General features: G+C 35.2%; 3 protein-coding genes and 1 pseudogene across 10 annotated transcripts; 2 read left to right on the forward strand and 2 right to left on the reverse strand.

The window, feature by feature from the left end:
- Window positions 1-377: 377 nt before the first annotated feature.
- On the reverse strand, window positions 378-1329 carry LOC112287848 (uncharacterized). Its single transcript, XM_024531373.3, has 2 exons — window positions 893-1329; window positions 378-664 (listed from the first exon to the last, which is right to left on the reverse strand). The coding sequence occupies exon 1, from the start codon at window positions 1212-1214 to the stop codon at window positions 897-899; it is 318 nt and encodes a 105-aa protein (XP_024387141.1). The 5' UTR covers window positions 1215-1329; the 3' UTR covers window positions 378-664; window positions 893-896.
- A 4164-nt stretch (window positions 1330-5493) lies between these two features.
- LOC112287297 (signal peptidase complex subunit 1 pseudogene) lies at window positions 5494-6879 on the reverse strand (annotated as a pseudogene). Its single transcript, XR_016505143.1, has 3 exons — window positions 6445-6879; window positions 5745-5926; window positions 5494-5563 (listed from the first exon to the last, which is right to left on the reverse strand). The product of XR_016505143.1 is annotated as a signal peptidase complex subunit 1 pseudogene (transcript).
- Window positions 6880-14817: 7938 nt separating this feature from the next.
- Window positions 14818-16188, forward strand: LOC112287701 (protein PLANT CADMIUM RESISTANCE 7). Its single transcript, XM_024530995.3, has one exon. It carries the CDS (start codon window positions 15350-15352, stop codon window positions 15938-15940), a length of 591 nt encoding a protein of 196 aa, XP_024386763.1. The 5' UTR covers window positions 14818-15349; the 3' UTR covers window positions 15941-16188.
- A 2265-nt stretch (window positions 16189-18453) lies between these two features.
- Window positions 18454-21310, forward strand: LOC112287703 (cytochrome b-c1 complex subunit 7-2, mitochondrial). 7 transcript variants are annotated; one of them, XM_073536831.2, is made up of 5 exons: window positions 18454-18765; window positions 19055-19212; window positions 19454-19501; window positions 19679-19761; window positions 20797-21310. In XM_073536831.2, exons 1-4 carry the CDS (start codon window positions 18645-18647, stop codon window positions 19745-19747), a joined length of 396 nt encoding a protein of 131 aa, XP_073392932.1. In that variant the 5' UTR covers window positions 18454-18644; the 3' UTR covers window positions 19748-19761; window positions 20797-21310. The 7 variants fall into 7 exon arrangements, with proteins under 7 accessions (XP_073392932.1, XP_090109847.1, XP_073392933.1 ...); XM_090253721.1 differs by having other exon boundaries at window positions 20847-21310; XM_073536832.2 differs by having other exon boundaries at window positions 20881-21310.
- The last annotated feature ends 114 nt before the right edge of the window (window positions 21311-21424 follow it).

Consider the following 21424-nt stretch of genomic DNA (forward strand, 5'->3'; position numbering starts at 1 on the left):
TAAGTCTATTTCCAAGCAGTCTTGAGAAAAGGAATGCTTTGAAAATTGTTTTACTTCAATGAAAAGAAACTACTGACAAGGTCACAAAGTTCACAGGTTCCTTGTTCAATCTTTTCTACAAGCAACTTGTCCATAATGTTTGTACCTAGGCAATAAGTACTGAAAGAGCGCTAGAAAACTCCACCACATTTACTTAATTGAAATTCGCAAAGCTTGTGACCCTGTATGAGATGAATGCTATATTCTTGTGAATGCAGCCAGCAACCATATATATCTCGGCACATAGGTAGTCACTGTACCCTTGGTGTCATTCTGTTACATATATGGTGTGAACAGTAAGTACCACAAATAGAAATATTCTATGAAACGAGAATTAGTGGAGACTGAAGACAATGCGCAAAACTTGTCGGAACAAGCCTTGCAATTCTTTTACTTATCGTGCAACATATCAGACACGTAATTGTCGGAGGCAAGTAATTCTCCGCCTTCTTGAAACTTATAAAACTGCCACATAATTCAAACAAGCTCTTGAGCGAAAGAGCGTTTGTTGTGTCAACCCCAACGTGCTTAAAGGACATAACCTACACGCTCGAAGTCTGCAGGTTATGTGGCTAAATATGGGAAGTGGACGGCTATTGCAGCGTCTCTAGCGATACCCCTGAACCTGCGCACAAATTGCGGGGCCTCAAATTCAGAACAGTGCATACATGGGTGCCGCAAACGTGGGACCGACACCAAAGATATCGCATCCCCAAAGAATATGCAACAATAACATGTCTTCATGACTCGTCACCGAACTGTTATAGAAAACAGTCATGTGGGACCTGTTTACAAGATAAACCAACAGTCACAAATCACTACAAGGAAAATAGCGAAACCTGCAAGTACATACAAATTTAAGGAGCCTGAACGCCATTGACGTTGACGATGATGCCACCATTGCCCAGAATGTTCGGCACCAGCACAAGCACATCCCCATCCTTCACATTCACCTTGATATCCTTCCCATCGGGTCCTTTCACCACAATATCCTGACTCTTAGCCCCCTTTACATCCACCGACACACTACCGGTCTTCACGTCCACGTTCGCTCCATTCACCAGAATGCTCAATGCCTGTGCAAGGTTCACCACCGTCACCGCAGCTTGAGTGGATGCCACCAGGAGGGCCGCCAGGAGGGTCACCAGCAACACCTTCTTCCCACAGACTGCCATCGCTTCTCCACCCACTTCACCCTCCCTCTCTCTCTCCACAAATCTCCTCGCGATATGCACTGACTGCAACGAACCTGATTACTGGCAGCTCGACTTGAGAACTGGCAGAGAAGCAAGCACACATGCAGCCAAAGGTGAGCAGGAGGTCAGGTAATATACGTGTGGGGGCCGAGGGAGGGAGGGAGGGACTCATGGGAGTATCAGCGAAGCTGTGAGATGAGACGCCATTAACTGACTGCAGGCGGTGCAAAATGTTCAACGCGTGACTGAGTGGGAATCAGAGTGGTGACAGTGTCTGCCTCGGAGACACGGCCCCTTCATTATGTCGATGGAAACAGGGATCGCGACTGATGCACCTCGAATTCATATTCCCTCCTGCGATAGTGTGAATTCATCTACATTTGTGCCTGTGAATCCACCTACGTTGCATGCTACAACTGTCATTCTCCGCTTGATGGTTTGCTATGTCCGACCACTGACCGCCACTTCTACTGATCACAGCGCCACTGCGATGTTTTCATTTGCGGGTGGGTTGATTGGTTGCTTGGTGTTGGCTGGAGTGTTAGGTAGCTGCACAATGCTCGAAAACCATGACATAGACAAAAAAATTAAAATTAAAATTAAAACTCTTTGTATGCATGAATAAAACAATGCACCAAACTAGCTTTCAGGTTTCACTCTGTGAGGTATTGTAAAGTGATGACTTTGTCTTGTTCAATTGATTTGGAAACGAATTTTGAGGACTGTCGTTAGATGTTTACCATGGTGAGATTTTCAATGTCATCGATTGTTGCTTGTTGAGTTACAAAATATTGAAGAGTCTCATATGCAAATTCATGCACATAAAAGGTGTTGCTGTATGTAAGGGGAACAAAGCTATCGCAACGATTTTATGTGAAATTTGGTCACAGATTCAAATCAAATGCAGTTGAAGTTACTCGACACTTCATTTATAGATTTTCTTTTAATGAGTTAAAAGCGATGTGATTCTAACAGAAATTAAAATTCAATTTCAATTAACAATGAACTCACACGAATAGTTTATATGTTTTTTTTCAACTAAATCACAATACAAGCATATGAATGTAGTTTTTTGGAAAAAAATATTTGATTCTTTGGAAGTATATTCATACATCCAATATATTTTAAGCTTTTTTTTCCCCTGATAATGAATCAGAATCATATAAACAGTAGGTAGCATCCATGAACATAACAATTAAAACTAAACTATTCTTTTCTTTTCTTTTTTAACAAGTGCCAAGTATGTCAAATTTTAACATATACACATGACGTGAAGTGTCCAAATACCTCCAACTTCAATAGAATATATCTTTTTGAAGAAATGAAATAACCATTTAAAAAACAAAATTAGACAGTAAATTGAAGAGTTTGTTGTTTACTATTTCATACACTATTTAAAAACTTATTATAACTATCATTATTAGTATTATTATTATTATTATTATTATTTGCACTATATTTTTACATTCCCACAAAGCACAATTCAACATGTTCTCACAACACAATCAATCTACAACTAAAACAAAAAGAATCTCATCCTTTTTTGCTAATTTTTCTTCATGTCAATGTAATGGTGTAGCACCACACAAGATAATTAGTTTCACAAATCTCAACAAAAATTAATCATTAAACAAGTCTTAGTCACCGTATGATGATACATTACAAAGGCTTTGTGGGTTGCAACAAAGCCACACCAAAAGTGAAGTGGAGATGTATACAAAAGGGATGACCAAGTGGACAAAGCCTCCCAAGAACCCACGTTGCCAACCTCCAATTTCTTTATAGGAAAAAAGATCCAAGGACAGGCATATTAATGGTGGGTATGGTGACGAACTTGGTGGGTTGGCCAATTGAATGCTCTTAAGTTGGTGGATTGTGGTACATTCCTACAAAAAGCTACAGTTTGCTCTGGAGTTGCCAGCTTTTGTGTTCACAGATTCATCATATCCCATGTTGCCATAGTCCCCATGTTGCCTTCAATCCATGTGCAGTGAACTTGAGTCCCGTGCCCCCCATTCTAGTACAATCCCTACCAATGCATACACCATCAACATAATTTGATCCTTTTACAAAATGAGGGGAATTTTTTTAAAAATAATTTAAAAATGCAATATCTTTGAAGATATTTGAGCCTGTCAGATATCCCATCCGGATTTATTACTGCATTAAACTTGAATTCTAATGAACGCTTTTCGTTCTGCAGTGTGTAAGTATCTTTGAATGCCATTCAAAGCAAGAATAGCAACAACAAAAAGTGGTATTTCGATGTGGAGAATTGGATAGGAAATATAATTGCTGTTAAGAATCCTTGGTAGAATTGAGGGTGGAATGGACATATATATATATATATATACACACAAAAATAATACCTTTAGTATTGGAAATTATTAAATACATTTTATCAAACCACATGGAAATTACAGTCATTTTTCATGAGTTTTTGAATTCAAAAGCCTCACCGAGGTCCCTTGGTGAGGAAAGATCTTCCTTTGAAAGTCTTAGTCTTAAAACATATATGTATACATATTTATAAATCATAAAAATAGATCAAATTATTATTTTCTTACAAGTCTTAGTACAATATTTTTTTAAATCTTGATTCTAAGCATAACTAAGAGTAAAATAATACAAGTTTTTTTTTTTTTTTTTTTTTTTTGAAAAGTTGTTAAATTTTGTGTTTTGCAATTTCTAATATGGCTTCTCATATATATATATATATATATATATATATTTTAAAAAACCACCTCTTAAATGCACTTAAGAAAAATTCAAGGAGATAACAATATTTATGTTGACCTAATTTTTTTGCCTTAACATTTGAACTAAGTTTACTTAATATAAAGTAAACTAGGCAAGACTCCTCAAATTTAACTAATTAAAAGACTCAAAAGTTGTGGTCTCTTACTAAGTATCAGAAGTCTAAATGTAAGTATCAAAAGACCTATGGTCATTGATAAGTTTATCTAAGCTTGATATTTCTAAAGTCTCTCCAAATTAATTAAAATTTTTTAATTACTTGAACAATGCAAAGATTATATCATTTCTAAATAAAATATGAACCAACCAACATGTAGGAACTGAATTTCAAGGGACCATAGTGAAGCTTTGGTTGAAATATATTATGTATTTTGCAAAATTACATTTAATTGGCCTAGAAATAATAGAACTATTTAAAGTAAATAACATATGTAGGTTATTTTCTATTCACTTCAGCCTTGCACACTATTCTAAATTAAGAAGATTATTCAAAATGGTGTCATTTAGCATTCTTTTATGCATTAAACAATTTTTGTAAGAAACTGTTTAAAGTTGAAGTAGTTCAAGAAGTATTATACTCAAAAAGAAAGATTTCTTTTTATTGTTTTTATTACATGTATTTTGGATTTGAATGACAATGTAGAAAATTTGAAGACATGCAAACATGGTGCCCCATTTAAGAAATAACCAAAGACGTCTATATATTACTGGCACCAGAACACAAATGATGTAAACAATGAGTATGAAAGATTTCTAAGAGCACTGCCTTTTACTGTCGTTCTCTGTTTAAAAGAAGACATTTTGCCCACAATAAACAGAGAATGACAATTATGACAATGTTAAGCAAGATGCTCTTAAAAGAATATTGAGTACACTTTTGAGGACAATACTAAGGACAATTGGTCCCAAACTTAGAAGCTATGTCAGATCATACAATAAGGAGAATTTTCTAGAACTAATTTAGTAAATATGGATCAGAATTTTGAAGTTATATCTTCAAAGTTACACAATGAGATGTGGCCATCTGCTTCTCCTTTTTTAATTTCTCTTTCGTTTGATAATATTTCCGAGAAAGCACTCGTAAAAGAAACATCGCTGATTAATATTATAGATTGATGAAATTATAACGTTGTACGTTGTCAAGGTTCCTTGGGCATCATCGATGCACAAATTCATTTGCTCCATGGAGTATTTGTGCTTTAGCGATGATGCAAGTTGCCACATCAGCAAACAAGAGTGTCACACCACAATTATTTGTTCAGTCACCGTTCTCCCAATTTACAGACATTGCAAGGGATCACCGCGAAGGGTTTGTTTTCACCCACATTATTGCACCTTGGCACATGATAACTTTGCCCCATCACGATATTGAAAAGCTCCAGCCGAACAGCCAAACGTGGAACATAAACCTCGAGCAGTCTTGCCGAGCCTTAAGGTGAGGGCAAGGTTCGACATGAGAATTTCACAGCATCACCAACTTCCAGAAACCAGAGATTCAATATACAGAGAATGAACTGTGATCAGGCTGAAGCAAGATGGAATCATGAGGTTACATCGATGTCATCGGAAGCCTGCAGGAAAAACGCAAAATAATAGCTGCTTACAATTTACTTTCCAATTACGGCTGTGATCCAGGACACTCACAGGATACATCTCTTTCTTGTATAAATAACTGTAACCTAAGACTGCATAGGTAACCTAGCATGACATATCATCGTGCATCGCTAGTGCACATTAGAACTTGTCGCTCACCTTGATAGCTGAAATGGGTCCTACAGCAAGTAATATTGCAGGGAGTGCCCAATTCTTGGCAGGGGAAGAGAGCATCGAAAACAGGATACTCAATCATGTCGGCATAATCCAACTCCTGTTCTACTCTGCTCTCGTCCGCTAAACTCTCGGGGAGGACTTGAAGATCAAAAGCGATCAGTCACCTGCAGAATGTACAAAGCATTCCCCTTCATTTGAATGTATCATCCCTGGTTGGACGCTACGAGAAATTACATGCAAGATCGAACACCATACTGATAACAGTAACCTAAGTCCACCAATTGTCACAACGAAACAAGGGGCAATCTAGACGATATGTAATAAAAACGCCTGGCACGCATTCAGAGAATTTTTTTTACTACTCCTGTTCACAGAAGACACTTCATTGCAAAGAAAGGAACACATGGGTTATTCACAGGAATACCCATACAGCCAACAAATACGGCTCCCATCACAGCGAGTCTTCCGATCATGATCCATGCCGACAACCAACAACCAGGGCAGTGTCGAAATTTCACTGACATCACCAACCCTAAATCCTAAGTTTAATTTACAATACAAACCTTAACGATTGACCCAGAACACTGCAAAACGGGGCGTGTGGGGTCTCAATTCCCTTGACACGCATGATGCTGAGAGTTGTACACAAAAAAGAAAATAAAAAAACCACATCGTTGCATACCGCAAAACGTAACGAACCCTATTCGACAGGCTCAAGTCATCGCTTCGCTTGCGACTTAGTGCCCTTCTTCCCTGCAGCTTGCTGTCTGGCAAGCAGCCGTTGGCTTTGCTTCTCGGCGTGCATGGGCTCCAACCAGGTGAACGGATGCCGATTGAAGAAGGGCCAGTCAGGGACGGAAACTAGAAACGCGAGCACCACTCCCCCGAGGTAGATGTAAAGCATAGTGCTATAGGAAGCAGTAAACCAACCCGTAAGAAACGCCACCAAAGCGGAGCCAAACAAAAGCCATTGCATCAGCAGCTCGGCAAGTCTCTGGCCCTCCCAATCCATGGCTAACAATTCTTCCCTCCTCGCGCGCAGCAACTCACCCCACTTCAAACCCTCACAATCCCACGCACTTCAAAAATCACCCGCAACATCGAGAAACTGGTGCTGGATACTACTGATGAGGTGATGGATGATCCATTGTGCCCAAGTGACACCATTCCCGTTGCCTGCTCCGTTCCTCTCCGCAGTGTTACTTGTGGCCGTCGCCGAATGGTACTTTAGGTCTGTCGGGAAAACTTGCACGCATTGTAACATTTATAAAATAAAAAAGTAGTATATTCTTCCCCCCATCGATCGAACTCTACTTTGAATAGCAACTAATTTTGCTTATTATACACTCTTATATGATTCAAAGATGATATAATATTAAACTAGAATGGTTATTGCCAAAGATAAGAGTATTAAAAAGTTTTGAAAATAAGACTAAGGACTAGAAAGATGTTCACAGAAGTGAAGAAAGCTTCACTCTTGCCTTTGCATATACTCTTCACTATGAGCTGCATGGCAATGTCCTAAAAGACCTCTAAAATGTGTTGACTTTGCAAGATACGTATCTTAACTTACAATGCAAGTTTTTTATATGTGCACCAAATAATTAGCTTGTTTCACAAGTTATCAATACATGGTTAATTTTTTCATCAAGTTTTTAATCTATCAATCAACTATAAACACATATATAACCGAAGTAGCATCTATGAAGCTTCTCTAGAAAATATAATGAACTAAATCTATTTTTATTTACTTCTACTTAATCATATAGGTAAATATTAGAGTATATATATATATATATATATATATATATAGTGGTGATATTATCCTCTCTTTCTAGGGACAAATTCTATAAAAAGCGATCATCATATGCTAAAGAAATTCAAAATGTGGCAAATTATATTGGCCACATACTTTGATCATTGTTCTCTTTGAAAATTGTTGATAGGTTCTCTCAGCCATTAATAGTGTTTCATATCAAGGCGGAAAGATCACCTTATTATTTGATCATTGTTGAGGCCTTTGTAACTTCTTTCAAATAAAACATTTGGAACCCCGTTAGGAGTTGTTTCTATGTCTAACAAAATTATCAAATATTAAGAGTATCTTTCAAAGTTGTGATATCAAATACATTATATCTTGCCATCTATTTGAGGAAGGACATGTCATTTTTGAGGATCTTCATGTTAATTATGTCATCTTGAAGGTTGTGACAATCATAATATCTTATCCAAAAAATCAGCAAGTGAAAGTTCTTGAGTTGAATCTGATGATTGTTGTTTCTCTATCTCTTTAGTATCACAAATTCACAAAAGTTACAAACAAGAATAAAAGGTAGAATACTATCTTTTATAGATCTTGTTTCTTTTATCCCAAAAATTTGCTATTCTTGATCTTAATTTTGATGGATGTCATTGATGAAAAACCTCAATATTTTTTGTTGTATTTACAAGATTCTTTGTTTACTTCTATTGTGTTTGCTAATATCATATTTGGACTAATGAATAAGATATTCTAACATATTTTGACACTGCTTTAAATTTAAGTCTTTTTCTACCTCAAATTTTTGATTATTATCCACTTTTATAGGAAGAAGTGGCATTTATATCTTTTTGAGATATTCATTGTCTAAAATAGCTTTAGAAGAGATACATGTAATATGGGATGGATCTTCATAGACTTTCGTAGATGTAATTAATATGTAATAGGATTGACTTGTTCATAATTAAAAAAAGGTTTAAACCTACAATAATCCAACTTGTCATAAAAAAGAGTAGTCTTGATATTGTGACAAAATAATCATATCTTCTCACCCATATTAAATTATGGTTGTTCTTTGTAATAAGCATCTGCATTGATCTTTTGTCATTTTTGAGCTTTCTTTAACTACATCTTTATTGTTGTAGATAGCTTTGATAAACAATTTGCCAAATCTTTTCTTGTAAGATTATTAACTTTTGAAAAGTCAAAAATATTAAGTGGAAGATGGTAACCATAATTGGTAAAGAAAGATATTTATTGAATAGAAGAATGTATCAAATTATTGTATACAAACTCAATCAATGGCAAAAATATTGTCCAATCATCTTGATGATAATTGATGGTATACTTCAAATACTATTCTAAAACTTGATTCACTCATTCTGTTTATCTATCATTTTAAGGAAAAAGTCAAAAAAAACTTTATATCCACTTTTAAAATCTTGAAAAAGATTTTTCAAAATCTAGATACAAATTAAGTTTTTCTATTTGATGTAATATCCTTGGACAATTCATAATAACAATAGATGTTGTCAAGAAAAAGCTTAGTTGTTTCTTCACCTGTAATAGATTTTGTACATGGTACAAAATATGCCATCTTTGTAAAATGGTCTATTATTACAAATATAAAATTATATGAATCAAGACATGAAGGTCTATAATGAAATCCATAGAAACAGAAGACCATAGTTATTTAAAAATAGATAATGGCTGAAGAAGTCCATAAAATTGATGACAAAGAATTTTAGAACTTGAACAAATATCATGTGATTGTACAAAGTCTTTGATTGACTTCTTCATTTGAGGTTGCCAAAAATCTCTAGATATTAGCTCCAAAGTCTTTTTATATTTAAAATGTCTAACCACTATAAAGTCATGACAAGCTTAAAAAAATATAATCATAATTTGCCTTTAAGAATATATAATTATTCCTCAAAATACAATAGATTATTCTTGAATTTGAACCTGGAAGTATCATGAGACTTAAAAGAATTATTTTTGATATCATAAATAATAAGAATAAAGGACATACTTAATTGAATTTACTTAACAAAGATTGAATCAATAATCAATGTTGATTTTATTGATTGAAGATGAAAATGCTCAGGCTTAAGAAAATTGTTCTTTGTAGATCAAAAGCTACATTTCCTTCTTTTGGTACAAGATAAGAATGTCTAGAAATGGTGTCTGACAAACCTTATTGTTTTTTAGGTTGATAAGTGATCTTGAAATCAAATCTTGATAAAAACATGTTCCAACAAGCTTAACAACTATTCAAAATATGTGCTAATATGAAATACTCAAGGTTCTTAAAAATTTGTATATATGGTGACTAGTTTATAAGTGCCTTTTAGATAATGATGCTATTTTTGAAATGAATCCATGATTTCAAATAATTTTTTGTCGTTGATCTCATAGTTGATCTTCGCTACTGAAAATTTCTTGGAATGAAAAGCTATTGAGTAGAGTTTGTCATTTGTTTCGATTTGTAACCAAATAGCACCTGTAGTAAAGTTTGATGCATTTGTTTCTATAAAGAATGCCTTGAAAAAATCAATGCAATATAAATTGATGTAATAATAAATGTTATCTTTAAAACTTCAAAAGATGCTTTAACTTCTTTGCTCCACTCAAGTTTATCTTTACATGTTAGGTGTGAAAGAAGAGATAAAATTTGAGAAAAGTTCTTCATAAAGATCTTGTAATAATTGGCCAATTCCAAAAAAAATTACTTATTTCTAATTATTTTTAGAATCTTCCAATCTATGATAGTTTGAACTTTTTTTGGGTCCATCATAAGCCCTTTGTTGGAAATGATGTATACTAAGAAACCAATCTGAGTATTATAAAATACACATTTTTTTTATCTTGGCATATAATCCTGTATCTCTAAGTTTTTGTAATATATGACAAATATGAAGTTCATCCTTTTCTATGTTTTTAGAGTAGATTAGAATTTTGACTAAATAATAGAGAAAAAAATCATCAAGAAATTCATAAAAAATGTCATTCATGAAATGTTAAAATGCACTTGGTACATTTATGAATCCAAAAGGCATGAGATTATATTTAAAATGTCCAAACTTAGTTCAAAAAATAATCTTTTATTCATCTTTTTCTTTGATGTACATCAAGTTGTATGCTTTTCGTAGATCTATTTTTGTAAAGATCTTTGCTTTATTGAATTGATCAAAAAGTCTTAAAATCAGAGGTAGAAAATATCTATTTTTGATGGTGATCTTATTAAGTCCCTAATAGTCTATGCACATTTGTAGAGATTCATTTATTTTCTTCACATATAAGATAGGAGTACTTACTAGAGATTTAGAATGATGTATGAAGTTCTTAGTCAAGTTTTCTTTAATATACTCTTTTAATGCAACCAATTTATTTTGCAATAAGTTGTAGATTGATCCAAATGGTGATTGAGCTCTTTCTTACAAATCAATTGGACAATCATAGGATCAATGCTTTGAAAGAATATCTATATTTTTCTTTTAAGAGACATCTTGAGAATCTTGATATTGATTAGGAATACCAATTAACATCTTTCTACCATAAAAAATAAGCGTGGCATATATAGCAATAGATGATCCTTCTTTTGTTGCATGCATGAAAGCTTTAGCATCTACCAACAACAATTTGGATGTACTAGGCTTATATATTTCTACTTTACTAATGAAAATTTGGATCAAATTATAAGAAAAATTAAGATTACAAGAAATCCAATCTATTTGAGGATTATATTTTTTTAAATAAGATAATCCTAAAATAATTGGATTAGATGAAGATCTTATTACATTAAATATTATTATGCTATTATGATCTTTAATTGTTACATCTAAAGGAACAGTCTCATGAATAACATCTCTAGAAGACATCAAATAACCATCTATAACTTCTACATGTACGGATTTAGTTTTTTTGACTAACAATATTTCTTATTTTTTGACAAAGTCTTTGTCTATAAAATAATCTGAGCTTCTTGAATCTAACAAGGCTAAGACTTTGTGATTTTTGGATCCAAAATGAACTTCTATTGTAAAATAAGGTGAGGGATTTGAACAAAGAATAAGACCTCTACTAGTAGTTACATAAGATTCCAACTGCATGGTTCCTATTATAATTGAAAAAACTTGTTTTCTAATACATTGTCTTCTTTGGCAACCATTCTCTTTATTTTATAATTATATTATTTCTTAGGATAATATTGACTCATATGTTTAGCTTCTGTATAATATAAGCACAAGCCTTCTTAACAACGTTGAGTCTTTTTTTGCTCTATGAGGATTTAAAATATACCATATCAATTTGCATTAATTCTGCCTTGATGAATAAGTTTTTAAAAACTTAGGAGTTGCTTCATTATTTGACTTATTCTTCTCTAGCCAAGTCTTGGTTCTTGACATCTTTCAAATAATTGATTGTTGCATGCAATGGCTTGAATAATAATTTTTTCTAAAGACTCTACTTTTGATATTTTCAACTAATAAATCTTTAACATTATCTTTCAATTTATATCAAAATTGATTGATTAGGGATTTGTCATTCCAATCCACATTGTAAGCAAGGTTTTGGAATTTAACAATATATATGGTAGCTAATTGTGATCCTTGTGATAAAAATAAGAACTTAAATTTTGCTACTCTTTTTCAATCGCTTTCTTTGAATATGGCCATAAATACTTCTAGAAATGAATTCAAATCATAAAGGAGTCATGAATTCTTTTCCATCAAAGGTGCAAATCCAAGAGAGAGCATTTTCAGATAGAAGTGAACATATAAATCCAACTTGAGTAAATCCATTTGGTTATGAGGTCAATTTACTTGCTTCCCTCAATTGTCCAACTTCTTGACAAACTCTAAATTTCTTCGATAGGTATAAGATTAGTATTTCTTCTATAGGTGCAGGCTATTGCCAAAGACAAAAATACTAGAAAGACTTGAAAACAAGACTAATGACTAGAAAGATATTGACAAGAGTAAAGAAGACTTCACTCTTACCTCTATATATATTCTTAACTAAGAGCTATGTAGTAATGTTCTATAGGACCTTCAAAACATGTTGACTTTGTAAGACACAAATCTTAACTTGTAAGGCAAGTTTTTTATATGTGCATTATATATTTAGCTTATTTTCCAAGCTACCAACACATAATTAACTTATTGATCAAATTTCTAACTTACCAATCAAATCAACATCTATAAAGCTTCTAGGAAGCTTTTCTAGAAAATATTATAAACTAAATCTACTTTCACCTACTTCTACTTAATCATATAAATATTAGAATAAATATGTATATTAGTGACAATCATTTTGATTACGAGTGAAGATTAGTAAAAAAAATTATAATTTATTAGTTTTATGATACGGAACATTTTAGACTAATAGTGTAGGAAAATATATTATGTAAATATGTTATTCTTATCTATCTATCTATATGTATATATATTTACTATATTTGACTATATTCCATATATTTATCTTGCAATAAAAATTTGTTATATTTTACTCGAAATTTAAAATGTACAAAAATAATCATTTGATTTTTTAAGGGCCAAAGAATTAATGTAATAAAATAATAATAATACCTTTTTTCTTCTCTTTTATAAAAATATATAATCTGGTAAAAAGAAAAAAGAAAAAAGAAAACCTATACATAACATTTATGATTTTCTTCTAATTAAACAAAAGTCATCTTAAAACGTATATATTTATGTATTTTTAAACTTGTTTGTAGAAAAAAATTGTGTCTAAATAATAGTATTTAGAATTGGAATTTTAATAACTTTGTGAATTTTTAAATATATTAACATATTAAAATCATAAACTATAATATTAGAAGAGAGATTGCATTAAGTTCTATTAACATATTTAGAAAAATTTAAGAAGAGAAATAAATATATCTTGTATATATTCAAACTAAAAATAATGTTTTAGAAAATTACAAATTTATATATAAATATATATATATATATATATATACATATTAGACAAACTTATTTATACTTAAAGTCTTTTAGAGAGCTATAGAATTTACACTTCTTTGTGGATAAATAATAAGTTTTCTTGTCAATTTCCTTTTGAGAATTGTTTTGAAACTTTCAAGCTGTTTATACTATCTTCTATCAACTTTAGAACCTTTGGAATCCTCTAAAATCTTTTGTTGGATTCTAAAACTTTCTATACTTATTTAAAAGTTTCAATTATTTTTTTAAAAAATTATATAAAAGATTTAGACATCTAAGATATTTTATAGTTTATTAGAGCTTCTTCTAAAAGACCTAGTTGTCATAGTATAATTAAGGTGGCAAGATAAGAAGTACCTTAGTCTTGTCAATAAAGATTTCAGAACAATCTAATTGTTGTTTTGTTCAAAGGCTTGTATTTCTTAATGCTTTTTTTCATTTTCTTTACATCTTTACATAATAATAATAATAAATAATAAATGAAAAGTGTTATAAGTTTAATGTTTTTAATGTATCACTTTAAAATACAGATTTAATATGAAAATAAATAAATCTGCATACATTTATTAAAAAATCTTTAATATTACAGTAATCCAAATATAATAAATATGATAAATATAATAAAAGAATTTGACCTTTATAAATTATTTGTGTTATCTTGTGTATATCCATCAGACTTAAATTACATAATAGTATTTCGAATTGGAATTTTAATAACTTGTGTATATCCATCTTTAGAAACATCAATGGTAGATTATAGGAGGAAAGAAAATCCTTAGAGAAGCACAAAAGGATAAAGAAATTACTATCTAGGCAACATATTGTGCATTAATAAGAATAAGAAAACTAACCACTGTAGTATAAATAAATGTATATATATATATATGTATATATATATATACATATATACATATATACATACATACATACATACATACATATATATATACATACATTCACTCAATATCTTATGTGCCATTTTTGTAATCTTTAAGATAACATTATCTAATTTTCACCAATAGAAGTGAATTAAGAATGTCAAAACACAAACTTTACACATTATTGGAAACAACACCAAAGTGGTTTTCTACCATTTCAATACATTGCTCCACCATTGGACACTTACATTGTCTATTTTTATATCTCAAATTAAACTTCTCTCATAAACTAAAGTTTCAATCTTTTTGATTTACTTTTTACAATATAAAAAAGTTTGATTTTGGACTTCAATGTTGGGATGTAGGCACATTCAAAAAGGGATCCAGATAGCAACTAGAAATCTTTAACTTCCTGGCTACACAAAGCGAGTACAGACAACAATGGCGAAGGCGGACCCAGTCTCGGGGGACCCAGGGTCGCAGCGACGTTACGCCGGCGGCGGCATCGGAGGACCCGATCTGGGCCCGAAATCGGAGATGGAAGACGACGAGGAGGATCCCCTCTGCTGCAATGGAAAAAGGATCCAACTATGATTCTCCCTCCGCACTGATCAGAAACGGTGAGAGCGATGAGATCAGGCTGCATCGACCAGATACGCCCAGAGCACTCATGGCTATGGTATAGGGAAAGCAGCACCCACAGCGAACGTTCCCCGGACGCACTAATGCACGCGCTCATCGCAACTTGCAACAATCATGGCCCAAGCCCGCTTGCTTATCGTACTTCTCTGCGTCTTCGTTGCAGGCGCTGCGGACGTTACATAATCGCGGCATTGTGGGGGCGAGAGTAGGATTTAGAGTCCGGTAGTCGCAGCAGCAGTTCTTTTGCGTAGAGGGGTGGGTGCCTTGTGGTTTGTGGTAGGTTGTGAACACTGCGCCGCAAAGATTAGAAGGGGGAAGGACCGAAAGCGAGACTCCGAGATGGGGATTTACGGTGAGGGAGGGAGCAATGCGCCCCCGGAGCCGGTGCTAGGGCACCCGGTGTACCCACCGCCGAATCCTTACACTCATCAAGGAGGGCCGTATGCACCACAACCTAGTTACGACCATATGCCGGCGCAGGCTCCCATCGGCGGCCCTCCGATGGTGATACCGACCGCGCTCACAGGCGAGTGGACCACGGACCTTTGTGGGTGCTGCTCCGATTGTGACTTGTGTTGCCAGACGTGCTGGTGTCCTTGCGTGTCGTTTGGCCAAATTACGGAGGTTCTCGACGAGGGACGTTCCTCTTGTTTCGTGCAGGGGACGATTTACGCGCTACTCTGCACAATTGGAGTCCCTTGCGTCTACTCGTATAGGTGGCGCCAGAGGCTGCGACGCAAGTATATGCTCGAGAAGGGCTGCTGCGGGGATTTCTGTTTGCATTGTTGCTGCGGGTGGTGCGCTATTTGCCAGGAGCATCGAGAGCTTCAGAACCGGGGCCTCGATCCATCTCTAGGGTGGGAAGTGGCACAGCAGAATTATGTTCGGCCCATGGTTGCACCCACCGCTCCCGGCGTTATGCTAAGATGAAGGATGCTTTTTTAACATATTTGTTTTTAGATTTGGATAACTTGTAAACCTATTTGTACATGCAAATTAGTGTATGGAAGTGGAGTACGTGCTCTAGTTGCTGGTACTGCGTGGCTGTGACGCCCTGCTATGCTTCTGGCGTCCTCTTGCTCAAGAATTGGACTGCTACCAGTCTGGAGAACTTTGTGACTTCTTTCATGTGGAGAATTCTCAACATAACATCCATTAGTACGTTTTCGATGCTTCAATTTTATGGGTTTCAGTCACTTCTTGAGTTAGAGAGTGTGTCGATTGTTGTCACGGCTTGAATGGGACATGCAAGTTTGAGTTCAATCTTGCCAAAGTCCGTGAATATTCTTCTTTCGCTGTATTTCCACCTCTTGTGGTTGTATTGTATTGTTTACTGGAAACATGGAGCTGTGTTGTCTTAAATATATAGACTGTGTTGTCTTCTAATTGCAAGTTATTGCTATTAACCCTGTGTATGTCTGCTTTCCTTCTAGAAAGTCCTTACTAGCAGATGCTCAGCGCTTTCAGGTGCAAGAGCAGAATCGTTAGCTCTTGCTTAATTAGGTCCTTGCTTACATCATTGTGTAATTTAAAGTTCTGACTACGTTAGTTGTGCGCATCTTTGGTCGATAACCATGTTACGGAACTTCTCGAAGTCTTAAACATGGCACCAGCACAGATTCCAAGTCTTACATTGCAATTATCAAATGACCGCACATAAGCTTATGTAAGTTATGTCGTAAGCACTTCACCTCCAGCAACACCAATTCCAATCACACTGAGCACATGACAACTGTAGAACGTGCACTCATGCAGTGAGGGTTAAGAATTTCCAGTCAAAGCAACCCTCTGAACAAAATTCAAGAGTACCATGGACATACTGTAACAAAAGAACATGCTTCTGATTGGCGATGACCATCACTACCATGTCACGAAACAAGAGATGAGATCACCTGAGCACAGGTCATGAGTCGTAGGTCAGTGCCGTGCACAACCAGAGACCACCGAAGGAAAGTATCTGTGAGCAGTGGAAGTTCCGCTGTCATTAAAAGACACATGGCTGGGTAAAAGAAGGGCAGCCTTTCAGAGCCCTTCCATGAGCATTTACACTCCCTTTTCAAGTTGGACTTTTCATTACAGCAGGGGCATAGCTGACACTGATGTAGATCATACATGTGCATTGATTTAGTTGCTATTACTGCAAAAACTTTGAGGCACATTTTAGTGGCGCAGTGCTTCAATGTCTTCAAGACAAAAACTACTTCCTTGTTTGGATCTTCACAATCAGTGCTATGTGATTTTTGAATGTCAGTGATTTTCAACTGAAATACTACATATATCCCAATAATTTTGATTTTCATATGTTGTTTAATTAAACAATACTTGGATCTTTGTCGCATCTATTTAGAAACACGTATCTGAAAGAAACATACGCACATATTTATACATAAATAAATATAAGCAGTAGGAAATTTCATACAAAGGAAGTGTAACTTATTTACACCACTCCAACTTATAAATGAATTAAATTAAATTAAATTAAAAAATAGCCTAGAAGTTGCCATAATTATAATTGGTATGAATAAATAAATTAGTATATTGATTAATCAAATTGACTAGGAGAGTGAACTTTTTTTTTGTATCTAATTAAAAAAAACTTTGATTTTTAAAATTACAATAGAAGTTAAGTAAAAACAACATTCCTCAAAAATAAATAAAAATAAAATGTCACGGAAAACTGTGCTGTTGGGCACGAAAAAGTTGCAACATTTTAATTTGTCAAGTCGAAACTGAACATCTTCTAAAAAAAATTCGATCCAAAAAATTAAAATCAAATCAAATCAAATAACAAGAGGAATATTTCGGTTCTTATTGGCAAAGATATTTCTTATTTACTTTAACAATTGAAGTAGCTAGTATGAAAATAATGAGAAAAAGCATATTTATTGTGATATTTTTGGCTTCACTACCTTTAAAATAAAGAATCTTGATTTTATTTGGAGAAGTGCATAGTGAAAGAATAAAGATATTTTCTTTTTACATTGCAAAACGACATATATTTTTAATGATTTTAGCATAATTTTTTACTACTTTACTAGACATGAATGCTATTGTATTATATATATATATATACACACACACACGCATTTCCTATATAGTTGTAAATAATACATTTTGGATACAAAAAAATTATTATTTCTTGAGGTTTGACGTATACACAAAAAATAAGAGATCTTAAATTTCACTATTTTCTAAAGTTGCTGTACTAAGAACTCCCCTAAAATTATTTCTAAAACTATCTGCAGTAATAGACACGAAACAAAAGGGGCGACAATGTTTCTCCCAGCGTCGTGAACTGAACGATCATTCATTCAGAAAGGATAAAGACTAGATGACATCCTCAAATATTCATCAACGACTCGTTGATATGGATGAACAGAGTTGAGGTTGAGAACGAATGAACACTTCCTCGAGCTTGACCTAATGAAGATGCTTTTGCATGAGGTCGTCGAGCAGACCTCAGCATGTCTCTCAAAGTCCCTTGAATTGAATTGTCGGCGTGAATCGCGATCACTCGGGAGTATCGTTCTTTTTTCTGTTGGAGCATTGCCTGTGTTGGCGGTGAGTAGAACAAAAGTATTCGACAGTGTAGGCGGGATCATTAGTTTTCGTAAACTAGAAGAGCTCCCGCGGCATGGTTAAGTTCGTGTGGGCAGAGAAAGCTGCTTGGACGATTCAGAAATCCATGGGGAAAAGTTTCGGATGGTGTTCCAATTGGTATCGAGGGAAGGTCTCCAAAGAGCTGAAGAAATACGGTATAGGATTTTTCTGTTTATTGTTCTTATTCCTCATCAATCACACAATGCACCCACATTTTGCAACAAGCGAAGCAAGTGCTCGGTTGTCAACACGTTAACTTGTTCATGTGTTTGTGTGAGATCCTTGATGATTTATAGCTTGATAATTATGACAGCATTTCCATGTATTTACAGCACCTCTCGCTGCACCTTTGTACGGTTTCAGTCCTAAGGATATTGCAAATGCAACCTGAACCTGGTTCGGAACTCTTACGACGTAGTTGTGAGAGATTTTTGGTGGAATCAGGTTTACGGTACGATGATCTATATGACGAGATGCATGATTTTGATATCATGGAGGCATTACACCGGTTGCCTACACAAGTTACAGATTACCGTTACCAACGATTAAAACGAGCCATGGATTGCGGATTTAAACACAAGTATCTTGACAAGAAAATGCAGGTTTGAATTAGTTGCAAGACTCTCTGAATTAATTCTGAAGGACTGCATCCTTGTATACTGCGGTAACGCCAGGGAACAGCAAGTTGTTGCAACGAGTATCATGGTAAACGATAACCAGGTAGCTATTCATGAATAAGTTAATGAAACCCTTCCAGTCAGAAGAATATCATGTAGAGTTTCGGATGTTCCTAGGAAGTAGGAGATGGATGGATACAAAAACATGCACTTGTTTGAAATGCAGGCGAAGCAGACTCCATTCGAGTTTTACTTACAAGACACCCTGGCACAGGTTGGTCATCAATGTCTTTCTTTCCTGGTGACGTAAACATGACTAAAAGTTTAACCTTGCACAGGTTTAGAGCACGCTGAATCATTCAATGTGATGTAATGGAAGCTAGTGAATAAGATGGTATTTCTGTATTTTGAGATGGGGAGTGTGCATGTGCTGTTTTGCTTGTGTGCACAGGTGAAAAGGGAACGGATTGAAAGAGAAGCACAAGGCTCCGCAATGCCATATCAACGTGAGATGCCATGATAACGGAGATGTGGGTAAGTGCCGTTCTTGTAGTATGATATTGCAACTGCAATCATCACGTCCAAAGAACATAATCTGCACTGTTATAATGTACAAGGATATCTTCATTTAACAACGTTCTGATGCCTTCACTCCGCGTCAACGTCAACGTCCTGGTAGCTTTATTCCACAACGCAAATTTTCACAAAACCCATTAATTCTCTAAAAGCTTATTTTTGCCATGTACGCGGCTTTCCTTTTTAAGGGTTACTATTTACGATCAGGTCCATTGCAAACCATAATGCTCAGAAAATACGATGACGACAGGAGTGAGCAGTAGCTTATATTGTATTAGGCATCCCATTATTCAGTTCTGTCTTGGAGCTTCAATCGCTCCAAATTCATGACCAAAGCAGCAGGAAGCTTATGAAGAGTGCCACAGACAGCCATGAGGGCTGTAATTCAATGGGGTACGGGGATCTGAGAGGATCAGGAGCAATTTTGGGCAGTTGAGAGAAGCTGTGAAGCTTTGAAGTTCTGTTGCGTGTCATGTGCATGTAATCTCCTCTGAACTGATCGCAATTTAATTAAGCTCCCATATTGTCCTGTCCACAGTCGTCTTTTATTTGATCACTCAATGCTTTTGCCCACCGAACCACACCCATATCCTGGCCGGTCACACCAATTTCTATTGGGAGGTTGATCTTTCTCAGGTTACTTCACTTAAACACCGTCAGGTTCAGGCTTTATTCCAGAACTTGCGACATTGTGTCCGAGCAAGGGAAATCAATGTATGGGTTCATTGCGTGTCGTCTTCGTCAGCTTTCTGCATGCAAGAGGGTATCATGACGCAAGAAAGAAAAGGTCGTTATATATCTGCACTAGACGCAGGAAATTCACATTAAAACAGAGTTTGTGTAATCTCACACAGCTCCTGATTCTGTGGGTGAAAGTTTTCGGAGTGATCATTGAATTCATTTTCGTTTTGAAGCACAATGTCCAAAAGCAAGAATGTGAGAATCAAGGACGCGTGTGAAATGCCGTCTCTCTGATTTCCTGTGTTTGTTCAGGGCACGTCATGTACTCAATCGAGTCCTCGCGCTTTACTGACAATCTGCAGCCAAAATTTTAATCGACAACCAATCGACGTACAGAGAAGCGCGACGAATAATCACCAACTGGGAGGCTTCATCCTGCAAACGATTTTAGTCAACCCATTGTCCAAGAACTAACAGCTGCAAAGTTTCTGATGCACACATTGGAGACTATAATCGTCTTGAGTAAGTACGCAGCCTGTTGAGGAAGCACCAGCCGTGAACATGGAAGGAACAAGATGTTGTTCGATGTTCTTGACAAACTATGTACATACCAACTCTCTCAGCACTCTCCTCCTAACCCACTAACCTAAGAGATCCAATTCAAAACTACATGAAGTTTTGGGCCTACAGAAGGAACTAGATTCCATGTAAGGGAAGGAAGACAGCGGCGACTAAAACCAGCTCGTATTTCAGTTCAAAGATGTACCCTTTCAGAATGCCTCACTGATTTTCATTTGTGCAACAGCTCTATTATCTGACAGATAAAGCTATGCGTTCATTGTCTAGATAAAATTCCGTCCTGTGGTGAAACTGGATACAAAGTCCGAAACATACGCCTCCTAACAACTCATTAACCGAGGCAAGTATCGCCACAGTTTGG

The sequence above is a fragment of the Physcomitrium patens genome, chromosome 10 (assembly GCF_059467195.1).
Source record: "Physcomitrium patens ecotype Gransden chromosome 10, ASM5946719v1, whole genome shotgun sequence".
Taxonomy (NCBI): Eukaryota; Viridiplantae; Streptophyta; class Bryopsida; order Funariales; family Funariaceae; genus Physcomitrium; species Physcomitrium patens.